The sequence below is a fragment of the Coptis chinensis genome, chromosome 3 (genome assembly GCF_015680905.1).
Source record: "Coptis chinensis isolate HL-2020 chromosome 3, ASM1568090v1, whole genome shotgun sequence".
In the NCBI taxonomy this organism is placed as follows: Eukaryota; Viridiplantae; Streptophyta; class Magnoliopsida; order Ranunculales; family Ranunculaceae; genus Coptis; species Coptis chinensis.
The window spans coordinates 15747523-15768102 of NC_141458.1; the positions used below are offsets into that span (position 1 = coordinate 15747523).

At 42.2% G+C, this 20580-nt stretch overlaps 4 protein-coding genes across 8 annotated transcripts; 2 read left to right on the plus strand and 2 right to left on the minus strand.

The window, feature by feature from the left end:
• Nucleotides 1–50: 50 nt before the first annotated feature.
• LOC147508199 (DOMON domain-containing protein / dopamine beta-monooxygenase N-terminal domain-containing protein) lies at nucleotides 51–3483 on the minus strand. Of its 2 annotated transcripts, XM_086600768.1 has the most exons (2): nucleotides 3036–3477; nucleotides 51–2638 (listed from the first exon to the last, which is right to left on the minus strand). In XM_086600768.1, the coding sequence occupies exon 2, from the start codon at nucleotides 2559–2561 to the stop codon at nucleotides 315–317; it is 2247 nt and encodes a 748-aa protein (XP_086456894.1). In that variant the 5' UTR covers nucleotides 2562–2638; nucleotides 3036–3477; the 3' UTR covers nucleotides 51–314. The 2 variants fall into 2 exon arrangements, with proteins under 2 accessions (XP_086456894.1, XP_086456893.1); XM_086600767.1 differs by having other exon boundaries at nucleotides 51–3483.
• A 1968-nt stretch (nucleotides 3484–5451) lies between these two features.
• LOC147508200 (uncharacterized) lies at nucleotides 5452–6294 on the plus strand. Its single transcript, XM_086596944.1, has one exon. It carries the CDS (start codon nucleotides 5452–5454, stop codon nucleotides 6292–6294), a length of 843 nt encoding a protein of 280 aa, XP_086453070.1.
• Nucleotides 6295–14484: 8190 nt separating this feature from the next.
• On the plus strand, nucleotides 14485–17263 carry LOC147508201 (uncharacterized). Of its 4 annotated transcripts, none has more exons than XR_015217954.1 (3): nucleotides 14503–15615; nucleotides 15730–16113; nucleotides 16868–17263. XR_015217954.1 is itself a non-coding variant. In XM_086600771.1 (2 exons), exons 1-2 carry the CDS (start codon nucleotides 14554–14556, stop codon nucleotides 16925–16927), a joined length of 399 nt encoding a protein of 132 aa, XP_086456897.1. In that variant the 5' UTR covers nucleotides 14485–14553; the 3' UTR covers nucleotides 16928–17006. The 4 variants fall into 4 exon arrangements, 1 of the variants encoding a protein (XP_086456897.1); XR_015217956.1 differs by having other exon boundaries at nucleotides 15476–15615; nucleotides 15730–15838; nucleotides 16868–16997; XM_086600771.1 differs by lacking the exon at nucleotides 15730–16113 and having other exon boundaries at nucleotides 14485–14892; nucleotides 16868–17006.
• On the minus strand, nucleotides 16666–19440 carry NIP6;1 (NOD26-like intrinsic protein 6;1). Its single transcript, XM_086600769.1, has 5 exons — nucleotides 19112–19440; nucleotides 18650–18874; nucleotides 18375–18569; nucleotides 17983–18044; nucleotides 16666–17089 (listed from the first exon to the last, which is right to left on the minus strand). Exons 1-5 carry the CDS (start codon nucleotides 19343–19345, stop codon nucleotides 16888–16890), a joined length of 918 nt encoding a protein of 305 aa, XP_086456895.1. The 5' UTR covers nucleotides 19346–19440; the 3' UTR covers nucleotides 16666–16887.
• Between the last annotated feature and the right edge of the window lie 1140 nt (nucleotides 19441–20580).

Genomic DNA, 20580 nt, shown 5'->3' on the forward strand with positions numbered 1-20580 from the left:
ATTTTGGAACTGTAATTGGGTGTAAAAATCAAAGAAGCTCAAGAAGAATGTTTCTCAGAGTATCAAATGCGGTTAACAATTAACATTATGCTATACCAAAACTGTATTGAAGTATACAAATTACACATTTCAGGGTGGTACTAACAGATAGCGCGAGCCGGGGGTAAATCCATCATGCAAACCCCAAAATTTTCTCTGCAAGGATCCTTTCAAGCAGACGCCAAGGACTGCAAACCCCTCTATATCTCAGGAAATTCTCATCGGTAAGTATCAATGCAAGTTTGTATCAAGAAAACAAAAATCTAATAAACAATCTATCTGCTGAGGGGTTCTAACTGAACTTCCATTCTTTCAGATGGATGATGCTCTATGTCTGTAAATGTTCTGTTCGGCCGAAGAAGATCAACAGAGTCATCTTCTTCGGTATTCCCCAGCACCCAATTGCTTTTACCAAAGCCTCTCTCACTTCTCCTCCTTTTTGTTTCACTGTACTCCAAGTAGAGAACCACTAATGCAACCATCAAGAACCAAACTATCAGAGCCCAGTTGAGTCCTTTAACATTCTCACCACCATATCTCTCCCCCAAATGCTTCATCCCACTAAAAAGAGCCGCTATACCTGCCACAATGGCAGATCTTCCTACAATAACATGGAGATACTCCCAATAGACCCTTCTTGAGGAAACCTGCTCTCCATTTTCAGGCTTCTTAGGCCGTAAAAACGCATTCACTGGTTGTACACAAACCAAAAATATTGCTGTAATTCCAAACTTAACATGCGTTGATCCGAAGAAGAAACCACGGAGCTCAGCAACAGCAAAAATGATACCAAGCATGACAATAGCCAATCCTGAATACTGCAAGTAGACATGAATCTGGTACCATCCATCACCTTTCAAATGTTTCAAGTACCTTGCCGCCAATATTCCACCTGGCAGCAGGATGCCCCAAGCGACAAACATCATAAATCCATGAACTGCTAAAACAGGGCGTAGATCCTGTTCTGCCTCAGCAGAGCCCCGCAAGAGCAGCACACGGACTGATCTACTGCTTGTGACAGAATGCATATTTCTCTCACCCAAATGTTCGTCTGACCAACGAGCACCCATTGCCCAAATAACTCTAAGAGGAGTCGTTGAATCAATAATATTGTTACACTCAGGTCTCTCGCTTCCACTACACAAAGGTTTCAGGGGACGAGTGAATTCAAAAGTGATGACACCACTTTCTGATTTGCACCTTACATACGTCAAGTTCTCATTGGTCGGATGCACACTCAAGGCATCCTTACCATCAATCCAGTATGAATTTACTCGACCTTTACCACTATCATCAATCCAACCAACATAGGCATAGCTATTCACCATTCCACTACCAAACCCAATTGCCAGATAACCACTTTTTTTCTCTCCTCGGGCAGCTATAGTTATTGAATCCTCTGACAATGTCCAGAATAATGTAACTTGTTGATCATCAAGGAAAACACTGTTGCTGTACATGTCTGAAAGCCCCCCATCAACCACCTGAACTTTCCAGCCCATTTTCTGCCCATAGAGTGACTGATAATAAACTTGGTCCGGAGTATTCCGATCAGGAGACCAAACAAACTCCGTGGGATTGGCAGGAACACCTTCAGTATCTGGACCTCCGGCATATATGGTCTCTGACATGTTTCTCAGAGTCGCATTCCCACCAATTGGATCAGAAGTTATGTACAGAGCAACATCATGACCAGCTTGTACTGAAAACTTTACTGGAACACCTCTTTCTACTCTTAACAAAGGAGCCTCTTTCTTGTTTATGTAAAGTACCTTTGTGGGATTGGGAGGATTTGGGTAATGCAATGCTGGACCTGTTGCAACAACCAGAGGAGTCTTGCCATCTGCAGAAATAAGATCCTGATCTTCCTTATCTTCTGCATCCAATGGGCCCAAACAATCATTTATGCGCTCAGAGACATTGAGAACCAGGTGCCCATAGGCTTCAAACAAAGGACCTCCATGGTTTTGAGGGAGGTAAAGTGGGCGAAGGGTGTCAGGGGGGCGTATAGACCCTAAAGCCCATATAACAGTCATATTAGCAGTAAGATTCACTGGTATATCATACTTGTCATCGACTGTATCCAAAGGCCGTTGATACCGAATAAAGGACACACCATCCTTCCTATGTCCATAAAACAACCTCGTATTATTAACCAACCCAACTGGATCAGATCCTTGATAGATACTATCCGGGCAAACACCCTGAACTTTTCCATCCTTGCCTATCAAACACTCACTATACTTGGTTATATAGTAATCATCGGCAAAAGGAGCCCCTTCCTCAGTAAACCCCGTGACAGCAACATCAGCATGGTACATTAGCTCAGAATCTGACTTTTTAGGATCCGCCCACCCAAATGCCATATAATATTGTGACCCTACAGCTGCCTCAAGACCTATATCAATCAAATCCTCATTCGGACTCAACGTCCACCTCAACCGATAATTCTTAGACAAGCTCTTACAGTTATCCAACATAGTAGGTTGTTCATAAACCCAACCTTTCCCTCTCCTATGCATCGACGAAGACGGCGAAGGAGCTATATCTGGACTCAAACTATAATTTCTTACCTCTCCAAGTACAACATGACCGAAATCTGATGCAGTTGGTTTATCCCAAACAGAAACTACATTAATTTGATGCAATGTAAAATTCTTCAAATGAACAACAAAACTATCATTCTTATAAGTCCTATTCAACTTATCATCAGAAATCACAAACCCAGATGTCAAATTCTCAAACTCATGACCAAAAGCACCCCACCAATGTACATCAGAACCTTCAATCATATCAAATTCACTTACTTTAAATGAACAATCGTCAATTACTTTAATTAAACCTCTTAATTGATGTCTAATCATTACAAATTCTGATTCAAAACCAACCATAGAACTATTTTTCGTACAATTTAAATTCAATCCATCATCACTCATAACAAACACATTGAAATAAAACAATAAATAGAACAAAAACATTAAAAATCTTAACTTTACCTCCATATAATGAGTATATTTGAAAATTCAGATCTAGAGGTGTTGAATTGAAATGGGGTTTGATCAATTTGAGGATTGGGATTGAAAAAATGTACCTTTATGATCTGAGTAGAGGTAGGGTTTTGTGAAGAATTGGGGATCTTTTTTTTTTTAATGTTGTTGTGTTTGTGGTGAAGAAGAAGAAGAGTGAGTTGGAGGAGAAACTCGGGTTTAGTGAACGAGTTGCGTGACTCGGGGTTGGTGCGTGGGAAAGTTAGTTAACGTGTATTTTTTATTATTTGTTTTTGTTTTTAGATCATTGGTGCGACCGTTGTACGTGTCCCGATAAATTTGGCATTTTGGAGGAGAGATCAACTCGAGCTTACCATATTCTTGATGGAATGTGAAAAAAAATAGGCCGCAACTCGTATGAACAAATATGTGAGATGAGTGTTGGAATTTGTGTAATTATGTTTGGAAGAAAGTGAGTACTAGTTTCATGGAAATCTAGAAGCTAAACAAAATTCAAATTGGTTGTAAGGTGGTTGATAGCTCTATTGCCTATGTGTTTTGATATGCCGGAGTAGTAGACAAGACAAAAAAAAAAAATGTTGTCACGGCAAGGACTAAAATATCAAATTCCGTAAATATCTTGATGTATTTAAAAATTAAAATATATCGGATATATTAGAAATATAGGAAATATCTATTTTTTTTGTTGCGAGTCAAAATTTTGTTTTGTATGTCGATATATTAGATATATTATTGATTATATCGGAAATATCTTCAATATATTGGTCAGAATCAACAATATTCGATCGAAGTCAACAATATCGGTTAAAATCAACAATTTATATCGTATATATCGGTTGATATATATCATTATATAATAAATTGTGAAATATATTGAGAAAAAACATATTTAATATTCGGTTGAAATATATCGAATATTTTCATCTCAATATACCCAAAAAATAAGATATATCAACAATATTTTGAACCTTGTGTCACGGTGGTTTAGTGTCGTGCACCCAGTGGTTGGGTGTCGAGTATGTCTATTTCCATTTGGGATTGTCATGGGTCCATAAAAGTTTGGCGCAAGTGATTTCCATCGAAAAGTAGAAACTCACAGTCACACTAAGGCAAGTGCCATAAAAAAATAGGAATTGGGGTGTAAACCCATATTTAACTAAAGGGGTGCCAATTCCTCATTTGGTGGTGTAAATACCGCACCTCTTGTTTATTGAGTTGATTTTCTTTTCTTGTTGAATTTTGGTTTGTTTTTTTGGGCGTACAATTATAACTCACAACATAGAGATTTATCAACTTAAGTGATGAACATGGGAGCTTCCTCTTTATCAAATTAATAGTAATAATGTAATAATATAACTAATAATGACTCTCGAATAATTTACTCAAAATCTGTATTCGAGTGGCCCAAACCTAAAAAATTATTTGCTTAATAGTTGTAAGGGAGTAATATCCTAATTAAAGAATATTAAGCACGCGTTAAATATAAGTAGAGATCAGCTGCGCAATCAGGACGTCGTCCTCCAAGATCAACTCGCTAGCAGCGCGCTTTATGTAGGTGGCACACTCCAGCTCGCTCAAGAACGTTCCAAGAAGACTAAACGACCTAGAGTGGAACGCTTTGGATAAAGACATTTTCCTTAATCCAAGGGAAATCATTACCAAAGTCATATCTGTACTTCCAATTACCGGGAATTATGAACTACTGCACCCACTCCCAATGATCACCGCCTTTCTACCAGAACCAACCTAACACTCATTCGTAATCTCCACCCTACATATGTATAAGGGAGTACACGTGTCTCAAAGATCAACACTCTCTTGTGCCTATAAATACCACCTACATGAACTACGTCAGACCTGATTCTTCTCTGCCCCAGAATCAAGAGAAGATACATAGGCAGTTCGCTACTTAGCGAACTCGGTATAATCCAAATCCAATCCCCTTCTTCTTCCACCTGTATATGTAAGGGAAAAATGCTCATTTACATTGGCGCTGTCTGTGGTCTCGATTACTTGAGATACTAATTTCACACAAATCATCAAAACTCAAAAACGAAAATTCTCAAGCCCACGAAGCATGACAAGCCTCGAAGCTCAAGTTCAAAGCCTTGCGAACCAGTTATGTTTGACCAATGAAAGCATTTCCTTGCTCCGGCAGAAAAATGCCGCTCTACGTGCACAAGTGGACGCACAACAACAACCAGCTTGGAACATTGCTAAGAACGGCATCAATGAAGTTAATCAACAAATTAACGAACTATCGCAAAGAATTGGTCAAAGCGCAGTGAGAAAAGACGCAACCTAGATCATCCAGAAAATGCTCAAGACGTACCGGGCATCGCCATTCACCACAGAGGTACTAAATAAACCCTATCCTCAGGATTTCATTCAGCCACGTTTTCCGATGTATGACGGCAATACATGCCCTGGGCAACATGTGGCTCGTTATATCAAAAGCTTGGCATTATATAGTGCACCAGAGTTCGATCATCTCCACTGTCGCTTGTTCCCTGCAAGTCTCAAAGATGGAGCACTCGATTGGTTCTTCTCACTCGAGCCAGACTCGATAAAGACCTTCGAGCAACTTACCGATTCATTTGCTAGCCAGTATATGCATAACATACGAAAGAAAGCTGACCTAGACTCGATGTTTCAGCTCTCATTTGGCGAAGACGAAACAATTCGTAAATTTTTAGGTCGGTTCAAAGTCGAACTACTGTGCATGGAAGCAGGATTAAAAGAGTCTTTTGCCACCTTGGCATTTTACAACGCTTGTCGTGTGCGCAACACGGCATTCGCCAGATCGCTGATGAAAGAGCGTCCCGAGACTTTATCCGAGCTATATGCTCGAGTTGACAATTATATAAAGTTGCAAGAAGGCCTGAAGCGTCAAGACTTACCAGAAGAAGAAGAGGTCGCAGCAATATCAGATGACCCCCCAATCTCCAAAAAGTGCCCCCGACAGCAAGAGAGGAAGCCGGGTAACAAACTGAATAACAACCGCGAGCTCACCGTCCTGACACGCTCGCCCAGTTACATCCTAGAAAAGATCAAGCGAGCTTCATATTTCCGACCTAACAAACCGTACTGCGCATTTCACCGAGCCAAATGTCACGAGACTAATGCATGCTGGGGGATAAAGCACTACTTCCAAGATCTCATTGAAGCAAGGCATATCAAACAGTACACTAACATAGCCGACGACGACTTACGCCATAAACTCATGGCTCACCGAGTGTCGCAGTAGATCCCCACCTCGCCAGAACCATCACAAGGTTCAAGCTCGCTCCCGCAGCAGAGGACGTCCCCGAGACCGTGACCGTTCTCGCCATGAACGCCGACAACATTCATCAGATCGCAACAACGCTAGAACTATTCATATGATCACTTTCCCAGATGATTCTGTGACATCTTCCAGAGAGAAACGCAGGCGTGTCGGCGCCCTTCAAGAAGTATATCATTTTTCTTCGCAAGCGTCACACGCTCTGCGAAGTTTAGGCCGCAACACAGGGGATATTACGTTTACCGAGGCCGACCTCAACAAGGTTTGTCTCCCACACAACGATGCACTTGTTGTCCATGTCAAGATCAGCGACTGGACAGTCAAACACGTCCTGATAGACCCTGGCAGTTCGTGCGACATCCTGTTCTATCATACAATTCAAGAAATGAACTTACCTAAGTCAGTCTTTATAGATCCGATCGCTCCTCTTTATGGATTTAATGGCTCCAGGGCCGACCCAATCGGCGATATCATACTCCCAGTTTCAGTGGGATCTAGAGAGGACAAAGTCAGCTTTAATACACGCTTCAGCGTTCTAGACATCAAGTCGTCCTATAATGGTATCCTAGGGCGGCGCTGAATTCACCAAATGCAAGATATACCATCCACGCTGTATCAAGTTATCCGCTTCCCAGGACCAAGAGGCATGATGGAGCTTCAAAGCAATCAACTTGAAGCTTATCATTGTAATCAAATCCTTTCTGCAAACAAAATTGTTGACTTGCATGCTCACACAAGGAACGAACCCACCAGTTATACAATGGCCAAAGACCTGGTTGCTGAGGTCAAAGCCAAAGCATCAAAGCAGAACGCTGGGGGATCCAGCAAGAAGGTTCTGTTGTCTATTTCGACTCCATAAGTTAATCCAGTCATTGTCGCTCTACCAGGTCGGATCCCCGAAGTCACATCAGTTGTTGTCAATCCAGTAGTCAAGACCCCATAGGTCACATCCGCCGTTGTTGCTCTACCAGTTAGCACATTAGAAGTCGCGTCGTCATGTGTCGCGTAACAAATCTCAATCCCGAAGGTCACTCCAGAATCTGTTGTCATAACCACAGAAGCCATTCCAGCCTCTGTTGTCGTCACCACGGATATCGCTCCAGCTCGTGCACCCAATTTCACTCTCCCTCAGATCGATAAAGTATCCCCATCTGAGGACGCATTCGTACCAAAGACAACATCTCAACAGGCAGACAAAAGCGAGTGAACCTAGGAACCGAAGATGATCCCAAATTCGTATATGTAGGGATACTAAAGGCCCAGCTTGTAAACTTTTTGGCCATGAATAAAGATGTTTTCCCTTGGTCGTATGTCGATGTGCCTGGAATAGATCCTATGTTGTGTGTCATAGACTAAATGTGAACCCTAATGCCAGACCAGTTTGCCAACGACCTAGACGACTATCTCTGCGATTCCAGAAAGCCATCAATGATGAAGTCGAAAAACTTAAGCAAGTCGGGTTCATTAGAAAAGTAGACTATCCAGACTGGATCCTTAACATCATCACAGTTCCAAAAAAGAACGACACAGTTCATCTTTGCGTCAACTTCACGAACGTTAATCAAGAAACGCCAAAGGATAGCTTCCTCCTACCTCGCATAGACCGACTTGTCGATCAAACATGTGGCCATGAGCTCCTCTCTTTCATGGACGCGTACAGTGGATACAACCAAATCCGACTCACTGAAGAGGATCAAGAAAAAACATCATTCATCACAGAACAAGGAATCTATTGTTACAACGTCTTCCCCTTCGGACTTAAGAACGCTGGCACAACGTACCATCGTCTCATCACCGACATGTTCCAAGACATGTTAGGTGACACCATGGAAGTATACATTGACGACATGGTCGTCAAAAGCAAGAAAGCAGAGGACCACCTCACTCATCTCGAGAAAGCGTTCTCCAGGTTGCGCCAAACTCAAATGAAGCTTAATCCTGAGAAGTGTCTCTTTGGAGCATCCTCCGGGAAGTTCCTTGGATACCAAGTATCACAAAGAGGGATTGAAGCTAATCCATACCAAATCCGAGCGTTCTTGGACATGCTTGATCCCCAGACAAAGAAGCAAATCCAGAAGTTGTCTGGAATGGTCGCAGCACTTAACCGATTTATATCAAGGGCATCAGACAAGTGCCGACCTTTATTGTAACTTCTCAAAAAGGGTGAGCAATTTTCGTGGAACGACCAGTGCCACCAAGCGTTCTCCACCCTCAAAGAGTATTTGACTACATCCCCCGTCCTGGCCAAGCCTAAGGATGGCGAAACGCTGGGGCTATATTTGGCGGTATCAGACTTTTCCGTTAGCTCGGTTATTTTCAAAGAAGAAAACAATTCCGAGAAGCCGATCTACTTTACAAGTAAAACGCTCACTCCAGCTGAGAAGAATTATTAATACATTGAAAGATCAGTACTCGCATTGTTATACTCGGCAAGAAAATTCAGGCCCTATTTTCAAGCACATCCAATCAAGATTCTCACCGACCTACCTTTGAAGAAAATTCTTCACAAAGAAAATAAGACAACTCGCATGGTAGTATGGGTCGAAGAGCTCGGAGAGCATCACATGGAGTTCATCCCTCGCACTTCACAAAAAGGACAGGTTGTGGCTGATTTCCTAGCAGATTTCCCTGTCGATGACCCAAATTGGGAACCAGAAGCAGAGGTCGTGCCCACAAAGGAAGCCACCAAATCAGTATGGTCTCTTTTTGTCGACGGTTCTAGTAATCTTGGAGGAAGTGGGGTCGGCGTCGTCTTAGCATCCCCAGAGGGAGCCATGGTCGAGAAATCAGTTCGCATTGACTTCGCGACCTCTAACAATGAAGCCGAGTACGAAGCGTTAATAATGGGACTTCGCATGGCGATGCAGCTCGGTGTCAACAAGCTTAAGGTCTTTAGTGACTCGCAACTATTTGTTCGCCAGATTGCAAAAGAATACACTACCCATGAAGGTAACCTCGCTAAATACCTTCAAGTCGTTAATCCGTTACTTCCTTCTTTCAAAAAAGTCACAGTACACCATTTCCTGCGTGACTAGAACCGTCACGCAGACAATTTAGCTTATTTGGGCACTCAAACACCAGATTGCGCCCCTAGACAATTACTCATTGAAGTAGTTGACCGACTTGGTTACCAAGTAGACCAGGTATTAGAAATCAGCGACCTATGCCCGTTCTCTGCCAATCAGATGAGCCAAACATGGATGCAGCCCATCATTGAATACATCCAACACGGCACGCTCCCAGGCGAGCGTATCAAGGCCAAGCAAATCCCATATCAAGCGCGCCGTTACTGCGTGTTCAATAACATGTTGTTCAGAAAGTCCGCTGGCAGCCCTCACTTGTGGTGCGTAAGCCCAGAACAAGGCCAACTGATTTTCGCAGGAGATTCATGAAGGAGAGTGTGGAAACCATTCGGGAGGTCGCTCTTTGGCTTACAAAGCGATCTCCCAGGGATACTTTTGGCCTCACATGCAGATTGATGCCAAAGCATATGTACTCAAGTGCGTCAAATGCTAGACCTTTGGCCACAACATCATACAGCCAGCTCGAGAGTTGATTAGCATCGCGAGCCCTTGGCTATTTCATATGTGGGGCATGGACATCATGGGACCATTCATCCCACAGAAAAGTACTGGATTCCGTTTCGTCTTAGCTGCAACTGACTATTTCACTAAATGGGTCAAAGCTATTCCACTAGCAAATGTTAAAGAATCACATGTCAGAAACTTCATCTGGACTCATATCATCACCAGATTTGGTTTGCCGCACACACTGGTGATGGACAACGGCTCACAATTCAAGGGCAAAATGGTCAAAGAATTTCTAGCCAAGTGGAAAATAGTTCATGCATTTTCTACTCCCCAGTACGCACAAAGTAATGGTCAAGCTGAGGCTAGCAACAAGGCAATTTTAGAAAATTTGAAGAAAAAGATTGAGAAGACCAAAACCAATGGCCAAATCAGCTATAAAACATTTTGTGGGCTCACCGCACCATAGCTTCGCGCAAGTATAGGCGAATCGCCATTCTCCTTGTGTTACGGCACAGAAGCCGTTATTCCAACCGAGCTGACAGTCACCACTACTCGGTCAGAACTTGTCGAGTTTGGAGACAATGATTCCGTTTTAGCACGAGAGGTCGATCTGCTGGAAGAACGGCGCGACCTAGCTGCTATCAGAGTAGCATCCTATCAGCAAATTCTGAAGAAGTCCTACAACAAGCGAGTACATCCTCGATTTTTTCAACCCGGTGATCTAGTTTTGAAAAAGACTCGGGATGACTCCAAATTAGCACCAACTTGGGAAGGCCCATACATAGTGGAACGCGTTGTAGGCAACGGAGCATACTGGATCAAAACTCAAGAAGGAAAATTATTACCACGACCTTGGAATACTTTTTTGTTGAAGAAGTTTTATCAATAAAATTACGTTGTCGTATACCCCATATTTTCTTTTACTGTAAATTCTAAGTTAATCTACTTCTGTTTATTATTACAATTCACTCCATTTACTCGCAATGGCGAATCTCGCAACACGCTTTCATAAGTCCAAACGCTCTCCGTGAGTAGAACGCTCTCAAGAGCTTGCAGGCTCCACAGCCTCTCCGAGTCTCACTAGTCAAGGACCTATACTTCTAGGATTGACTCAGCGAGAACACTCTCAGTGAGCAGCACGCTTTCATAAGCCCAAACACTCTCCAAAAGCGAGAACACTCTCAAGAGCTTGGGGCTCCATAGCCTCTCCGAAGTCTCGCTAGTCGAGGACCTATACTTCTAGGATCGACTCGGGCCGAGAACGCGGCTCTCGATGGCAAAGACGCTTTCATAAGCCCAAAAACGCTCTCCCGGAGCGTAACGCTCTCAAGAGCTTACAGGGCTCCATAGCCTCTCCGAAGTCTCGCTAGTCGATGACCTATACTTCTAGGATCGACTCGCGAGAACGCCTCTCGATGAAAGCAAAGACGCTTTCATAAGCCCAAACGCTCTCAGGAGCGTAACGCTCTCAAGAGCTTATAGGCTCCCAGCCTCTCCGAGTCTCGCTAGTCGAGGACCTATACTTCTAGGATCGACTCAGCGAGAATGCTCTCAGTGAGCAGCACGCTTTCATAAGCCCAAACGCTCTCTGTGAGCAGAACGCTCTCAAGAGCTTACAGGCTCCACAGCTTCTCCGAGTCTCACTAGTCGATGACCTATACTTCTAGGATCGACTCAGCGAAAATGCTGTCAGTGAGCAACACGCTTTCATAAGCCCACACGCTCTCAGTGAGCAATACGCTTTCTTAAGCCAACACGCTGTCTACGGGCAGAACGCTATCTCCAGCTTACAGGCTCCAATGCCTTACCAACTCACCTAGTGAGAAACCCCTAATATTAAGCTCAGCTCGACGAGAGTACTCCCAATGAGCCTCACAACAGAGCGCAACAACCACGAAAGAAAGCGATAACTACAAGCATAACACTTTCTTAAGATAAACCACAGGTTCCTTGGACATTCCATCCCATATGCATTATAAACAAGAAGCTAGCTATAAACATTCAAGTGGAAACATGCATCCATACACAATCAAGGGGAATACTCAGCCAACGCCAAGACATTAATTTACCGATTTGCTGGGTCTACCCAGGAAATCCAGATCGATACTTCTAACATGTTCACAAAACAACGAACTGCCACTCTCGTGGAAACCAGTTCTCAGTATCAAAATGGCGAACTGCTCAGGCAAGCCTGAAGAAACAACTCTATTGTTAACTCTCATATAAGAGAGGTAAACTTACAAAATATTTCTAAAATTCCCATAACTGACAAAGACAAGAAGATACATCACAATCAAGAATCAGCCACAACATGCTTATCTTTCGGGGCAGCGCTAGTCGAAGGGGTGTGCCTGGCAGATCTCAACACCACACGCATACCCGAACCCTATCCCTCGCCGTCATTCGCCTTCTTCAGCTGATGATATTTCTCATCCAGCTCAGCGTATTGGACACAGGCAATGGTATACGCCTCTTGCGCCTTGCGCGCCACCCTCTGGCATTGTTTGGCATACTCAGTCACTTTAGCCAGCTTCCCTTTCAAATCAGTCATAATAAAGAGAAAGACCGCGGCGTTTCTCATGAGAACATCCTCACACTTCTTAGTCATCACCTCCAGTTTCTTCTTGTCGGCTCCCACGCAACTCGCATACATCCTAGCTCGACCTGTGGATTAGTGTTAGAATCGGCGCGTTGCATAGCGTTCTTCAACTTGTTGTACTCTGCAAAAAACTGCAAGTACAATTTTAACGACAAAATTGCCCAAGTAATGAAACAAAAACATCACGCATAAGTTTCTCACAAAACAAGCAACCATGTCCATGGTACTCAATATCGTATCCATATCTTCATCCTCTACCTCAGCTTTGTCACCGTCCAACACGATCCCCTTCAGCAGACAAGTCGTTATGGGTGCCGAGTGGAAGCTGCAATCAGAACGTTTCACCGCACGTTTCTTCCCCGTCTTCCCCATGTAGTAGAACTCGCTCCCCACGTCACCGTGACGTGGAGACGAACTCTCACTAGTGACGTGGTGACCTTGCCCCAAGTCGCCACGCTCCTCAGCATGTCAATCAGTATCATTGACTTGTCGAGGTGACCGGAATACAACGCCACCAGTCGAACGACCTGCCTTTTTAGGTTGCTTGTTCCGGCCCTTTGGCTTCTACCACAACATATTTCCTTTTTCCCCGATCACCATGCACATGGGGATGGAATTCCATTTTCTCCATTATAAGAGGTGAAGTCTCCCTCAAACTTCCTTCCCCTCTTACATATTTGCGGCACCTGGCCATAGTGTAACCTACGAGCGAGAATGACAATACACGAGTTACCAACCAAAACAACAGTCTTTGTTCAAATGGGATACCTAAATAAGGAAGACAGACGTACTTGAAGAAGCAACGAAGAAGATGACGCAGTACATGTTGGGGACGAAGAAAGACAGTAACAGGAAGATCAAAGGGGAGCAAATGCCTTTGCTCTCTAACGAATGATGTTACTTATGGTGTAATAATGTATCTTCCCTAGACACATCATAATTACATCGAGACGCCAAACGTCAGGCCACTTGGCAGTCATCATTGCACACATCTAACCGCTCACTTGCCTACACGTGGCATACACGTGCGGAACTGTTTCACTTCTACGGAACGATGATATCGACCTACATCCTACTATCAATCTACGTCCTACGATCACAGGTTACTTAAAGTCAACTACGGACACTAGGAAGCATCTACACAGCCATACAAATATAGCGATGTCTCCATTCATATATTTAACCAATACAAGAATCTTACAAAGCAACGAATCAAGAGATAAGCATAGCATATAAGCAAAAAGCAATCTACCAAGGCAGCCCACGGTTAAGCAGATGGCGGCCCGAGTCGGGCCTGAAGTCTACTCAGAAATCCAAACTTTCGGTTAGCCAACATTCATCATCGCATGGTTATCCATTATTCACAAACAGAAATAAGAAAAGCGAACTGCCCAGGTTACCCTGGGAAACCATTTCTATTGTATCACAACTAACAACAATTCAACCTACCAACCTTACATCACAACTCGCTAGTTTCAGGCATAACGGCCAAACCTCCAACCACCAGTGAGTCGTCAACTTCAGCTTTTTTCCCCTCAACTACTATGGACACACCGTTCAGACTTAGACTCATAAGAACATCAGACGTAGTAGCTTCAGTGCGGGGCACAACAATTTCCGGAGCAGCGATGGAAGAAGTAAGAGCACCACTAGTATCTCCCTGTACCGGTACCACTGGAGGACGAAGAGTACAACGTCCATACTCCTCTTTCAGAGCTTTATAATCAGCTTCCAGGTCAACAAAGTCAGCGTCCAGCTCGTCATAAGCTTTAGTAGTGTCTTGAGCAACTCCCTTGCAATGCAGAGCGTACTCATTCAACCTACCAATTTCCACAGTCGCTACATTAACGTTCTCTTCAGCACCCTGTAGTTTCAGCTTCAGATCTTCCGTCTCAGTATCCTTCAGCATCTTCGCCAAACTGAGAGCTTGGTGCGTTTTCTTCAGATCTTCAAGCTCCTCATGTTCCATCTTAGCAGCATCCTGAACATTATTTAGTGACAACATTATCGAGGGTTGAACCTAGGCCCAACGGAGGCCCGGTCCACTAACTTATTAGTTGAACACACTCTGTTGGTCGAGTAGTCGACTGAAAAATGGAAAATGGAGACGAATGGTTGGCTATAGACAAAGTAGAACACTTGTTATTCTGTTTCTTCATTTCCATATTCACGTCAACACTCTTACTAACCCAAACACGCTACACATTCCTTCGTAAATGGACCATTTGGATTGCTTCTCTACTTTCAATATCAGCTGGTGTTGTTAAAGAAATTGGAGACCAACTTGGTTTCTGGAACTCAGCTGGCGCTTCTTTTAAAGATTTTTTTGCTGATCTATTGGGCACTTTTCTTGCTGCAATATCTTTTCATCTCTTCAAATCTTTTTATACCTCAAGGAAGATAAAATTAGATCAACTTGGAGATGATGACATGGTTTGATTTTTTTCTTTTTACTGTTTTAGTTAACACAACTATGTATATTCAAGTGCAAATCTTAGAAATGAATGTATAGAGGAGTTGTTTGTATAGTGTACTAGGGGTTTTAAAAGTTTACCATAAGGCGTGTGGTTTGGGCATTTATCAATGAGTGGGATGGAGTTTTGAAATAAAACTAGCACATCATTTTTAGAATATGGAGGGATTGATTTTGGTGGAGGATTGGAAGTGGAATTTTTTTATTACAAGATTGTGTGGATGGGCTTTTAGTTAATGATTAGAAATTGGCGTCTCCTCGGTCCCAATTCCAGAGGTTTGAGACAAATTTAACTGCCTTCCTTTCTTTAAATGTGGTAGTAGAGCTGTAGAGGTTCTGAACTGAACTAACGGAAATGGAATGAATGTTAGAGGGCTTCCAGGTTTAAGTTATTCTATTGAATATCTAATTTTCATACGAATTGTCGTATTCCTGGTCAGTATGGGGAGTCATCTTGGAACATATATGGACCTCTATATGTTTCAAGGCAATTGTTTAGGGATCTAGGATGAAGATTTGGCCAAAGGCATGGATTTCTTGGGTGGTAGACAATGCAACCCGTGAAAAATAACATGAGGATACTTGGCGGATTCCCTCTATACCTGATTCTCCGATCTGGTGGGGTGTTCATTGAAGTTGTACACTGAGCAGTCTGGGAGAAAATGGATGGGCCTGTGAAGGAGGTAAAAAACACATTAAGTACTTCTCTCTAGTTTCTCATTTAACTACTTGATTGTCTTAGATTTGATTTGATTTTATTGATTTTTATTTATTTTTTCGTGCCACTATCATATTAGATGCAATCATGAGAAGTATTTCTGGGATGATATTTCCAGTTTCCAAAGACTTGTCTCGCCATCTTGTCTTATGAACTAAATGTAGTGTGCTTGAACGAACAGCAATGAGGTATTATCTCAAAAGTTCTGTTTCATAATTGGGACTCATAGAAATGTGGTTCCGATGATCAATGTTACTTCCAGGTTGTATATATATTTTTCCCCTCCCTATTCCTGTTGAAGTTCCGGTGTAGGTAGTTCTATTGTCAGAATGTTTTCTTTTTCCCCTCTTTTTTCCTGTTGAAGTTTCGGTGTAGGTAGTTCCGGCTGAGGACCACGAAACCACCAGACCCTGTATATTGTTAGAATGTTTTCCTGTTTGATGGATTCTTATGCTATGTGGAGGTACGCCTCTCTTTTCCTCTAAGATCAAAATGCCGTTGAAACTTTTATTAGGTTCATGTTCTTGTTGTGCTAATGAAACTTAATATTAGTGGGCAGTTCACCGAGTGAGTGATGTAGGAATATGTTACTGTTGTTGTTATTGGGCATCTCAAAACATTAAAGTTTATCATGCCCAGGGTTCGAACCTTGGGAGGGGCGACCTAGAGGCTGGATTAAAATTCTTGGCATTCAAAAGAAAAAAATAAAATGTGTCAGGTCATTGAATACTGGTAGGTGAGTGGAGCCACCAAAAAGAGAAAGGGCTACCATTGGGTCAGTGTCAATAGAGTGGGCCGACAAGGACGTCAGACTTTGGAAGCGTGGTGGAATGTTAGGATCCTGGTTAAGTAATTGACTACCCATTCCTTGACAACTCAACTCGGGTTTTCAAGGATTACTGGTCAGTTGTTTAACAATCCACTTGGTAAATAATTTTAGTCGTGGCCTAGGCTTGTGGCCAGTCAAGGATGTAGTATTGGCACTAATTAGTGATCTTGGACCAGTTCATCAATAATCTTAAAACAATGCTTAGTTAACTTAACTCCTCAAACACATTTAACATTCATAAGTTCTGTTGATATTAGAACAAGAAGATGTGTGTTTATATTGGCCAGGCTAAGATTTGAATTGGGTCTTTCACTTTGTAATTATAGTGTGCTCAAATGTTGACACCTATACTATCTCTTAACATATGCTCAATTATTTCTGTCTACAGCTATCATTCCAGGCCTTCAGTCACCTTCTCAGGCTTCGTACAGCATATGACTTATCCTGAGTATCAGGTTCTACTGGTAGTTTGACAATGGTATAGGCACCGGCCCCACAAAGTGTGCCAACGATCGGAGCGGTGAGGTACACCCAGATAGCCTTGTAGTTGTTTGCAGCAATGGCTGGCCCTAAAGTTCGTGCTGGGTTCATTGAAGCTCCAGTACTTGTCCTGTGTGCAAACATGAAAATGTAAACAGTGCGGAGATACCAAGATAAGTTTAAGAGTAGATATCTTCTAAATGTCACATAGTTGACGTTTGGGGTTGTAGTTAAAAGTAACACGGTGAACTTGATTCTTCTTGCGATAATGTTTCCATAAATAGTTGATTGAGACTTGCGGCAAGATTATGGTTTTGACTGTTGGAGGGATAAATATTGCTTGTACGTGTCTTTCGTACAATTAAAAGGCATTATGGGGCCTCCACCACTGGGTCAAAATGCTTTTGTCTGCTACTACTGTGGCCAATCCACTTCATAGAGCATCTTCTTCCAGAGTTGTACCAGGGGAAGAAAGTGCAAACAGACTCAGGTATGGGTCGTTCAACAAGCCTTTTTAGAGGGTCCTTAATGACCTTCCCCACCATGTGCTACACCTATGGATCAAATTTGGGATACCAGCCCCTTAATATATCAGGTTGCCAAATGAGTTATGCTCCACATTTAGGTGATGTCTGCAATACATATATGTTATTAGCTAGAAGAAATCGGATATGTATTGGCAATATATCAACGATATTAATTAACACCACGCTCGGTGTTCTCTAGCGAAAATCAGGCCGGTACGTGAACTCTATCAGCAGAAGCTGAAGTCCTAGAAATAGGGTTTCAAGGCCACCCATCAGTCTGATAAAGGATCCATCATGAGCTCAAAAGTCCTAGAGATATGGTTTCAAGCAGGCCACCCATCAGTTTGATACAGGATCAATCGTATGCTCGAACTTTTTGACGGCTCTGTAATCACCACCTAGGGTGATTTTTGATGTGCAAGCCCGTAGTCTTTTACATTTCTTCGTCATTGGACTGAATTAAGTATTGGAAAAATCACCATAAAGTAGACCATACCCTGCAATAAGTATGTTGAGCATAACCGTGGCTCCAACTGCGATTCCAGCTAACTCCCCCACCTGCATGGAGAAAGACATAACCATGTCAAGAAAGGACTGCATTCTTTACTGTCAGTTTATAGTCCACACTCGGTGCACATGAAGGATAAATGTAGTTGAGGTCCACCATTTCATTGATACCACTTCAATGATTTTCTACAAACAATGAACATCATGACACAGTTATCTCTGACGTGTCATGGAACTATGGAAGTGTGACGTTTGATATGGTATGGAGGATCTTGTGAGTTAGAAAAAAGTGAGATAGTCAGACATGGTTTGAGGCAGTACGTGAGAGCAGATATGTTAGGGTATAAGAACTTCATGTTTTCTTCATGAAAGTACACTCACAGCTCTTGTGTCGGTAGCCACTGCTGTAACAACAAACATGAGATTGAAGCTGATGATGAACTCCAAAGCAAAGGCTTGACCATATCCCCCAGAAGGAATAGTAACTCCACCACCCATGAAAGGATGGAAAACCCCCTTCAGTGCAAATGCAGCACAGATTGATGCCATAAGCTGAGCTCCAATGTACAGGGGTACCTGCAAGTAAAACCCACTGTCACTGTACATTTCCCAGGATCAAAATAATTAGTCTCAAAGATTATTACTACGTCAATTACCTGCTTCCATGGAAAGTGTTTGAAGGACGCGAAGGCAATGGTAACAGCTGGATTGAGATGGGCACCTGAGATGTGGCCTGTGGAGAGTATAACTACCATGACAGCAAGGCCTGTCGAGGCGGCAAGGCCTATGAGTGTCTCTGTGCCTTGAGATTTCTGGTTGACAATACCTGTGCCTGCCCCTGCAAATATGAGAATGAGGGTGCCTATGAACTCTGCTCCCACCTGGTTATAACCAAAACAACCACAAGTGATATTAACATAAATTTCACGTTCTAACGTATTTCTATATCGATTTACATATACATGTTCTCTTATAAGATGTTAAAATAGGATAACCTATGACTTCATCATTTACTATGAAGGTACTTAGGGTCCCATGAAATCTGGTATAGTGTATACATTTATCCTATTTAGCGCAACTAGATCGAGCTACACAAGTATGTTTTCCAGGACACTTGCCTTCCTTGCAAACGAGATGGGAGGCGACGACAATGAGCAACGTCCACTGCCTAAGGTTCCTTCTTCCATTCCCCATGCTTCTACAGTACTAAAGCATTTCCAACTCTTAAGGGAATTTTTAGTGCTTCCATTAACTCTCTCTGACTTGAACCCACCAAAAAGTGGAGCCCCGGGTGTGCCTGGAGTGACAGGAGTAGAATGAACTGAACCAACATCCCCTTGGGAGTCGCCCATACTTCCTAAAGAGATGGAAAAGCAAATGGAAAGATTATTTGGAGCTAGATAGGTGAGATCTTTTAACTTGTTTGCAATATGTTGTGAAGGATTTATAGGTTTATATACTTGTAAGGTGTTGACTTTAAATATCTTCATAGGGAGAGAAGTTAGTGGTTACAGTTGAAACATGGATTAGGGTGGTGGTGGTGTTGGGACTTATTAGAAAGTGGATGGTGGGACACTGCCTTGAAGAAATTTAACAGTGCCATCATGTAGGTGCGTACGCAAAGAGTACGTACATTACCTTGGAATGAAAATGGTATCTGTAAGCAGTAATTAAGTTTGTATTTTATTAGGGGCTTATTGATTTCCTTTCCCAATGATATTATTTGGTTAAGAAGTTTGTGTTATAATGTTATGATAATAAGATGTTTAGTGACTTTAACTTAGATATCTGATCGTGGGATAGATAGTTTTGTAAGTTAGGCATCTGATAACTTTTTTAAGTTTTACATAGTATTGATTACTACTAAATTCAATTCATGTACGGTCATTATTATTGTGCTCTTACTCCATTTCTTGGCATACCTTATTTATTTGTACGTACATTTTATAATTCTGTTGGGAGTACATAGAAAAATATACAGGCATATCATCTACGGATCTACCAATTCAATCAACATAAGAGAATCGGGTATAGGCTGATAGCTAGCTAACTAGGCGAGTATTTAATTGAAGAAACACAATTGTACGTGGTTACTTTATATTAATCTGACCTAGACATGTAAGGTGGGAGAGACTCTTTCGCATATGTGAACTTGGTTACCACTCCACCTCGCTTTTCATCCCACTTTTTTTTGGTTGGCCATAATCACCACTTCTCTTTTACTTTGATCTCTATATACTAAGTTGTTATGTTATAGCTACTAGGTATAAATTATCTTTATTCACATGATATTATTCCATGTGTTCTTCATGTACATTCCATCTCAATTTTAGCACATTATATTGTACATCAGTACCATTGTCAACCTTAATGAAAAGTTTCAGTTGTTTCAATTGTCTATTGAATTTAAGTTTTTGACAAATCCCCCAAACTAACGAAATTAATTAGTTCAAGATATTTACTATATATGTTTGCAGAAAAATATAAAATAAAATCTAGTTTCTCTGAGAAGAGTTTTAATTTCCTTAAGGGATAGTTACCCCCCCCTAACGCTTCTTCATGTGAAAAAAAATCGTAGCCCTTGGAT

Coding starts and splice junctions, on each gene's coding strand:
- LOC147508199 (XM_086600767.1), bottom strand. CDS start 3,041: ATGGAGGTAAAGTTAAGATTTTTAATGTTTTTGTTCTATTTATTGTTT.
- LOC147508200 (XM_086596944.1), top strand. CDS start 5,452: ATGTATGACGGCAATACATGCCCTGGGCAACATGTGGCTCGTTATATC.
- LOC147508201 (XM_086600771.1), top strand. CDS start 14,554: ATGGAAAATGGAGACGAATGGTTGGCTATAGACAAAGTAGAACACTTG. Junction 14,893..16,867: donor AACTTGGAGATGATGACATG/GTTTGATTTTTT, acceptor TTCTGTCTACAG/CTATCATTCCAGGCCTTCAG.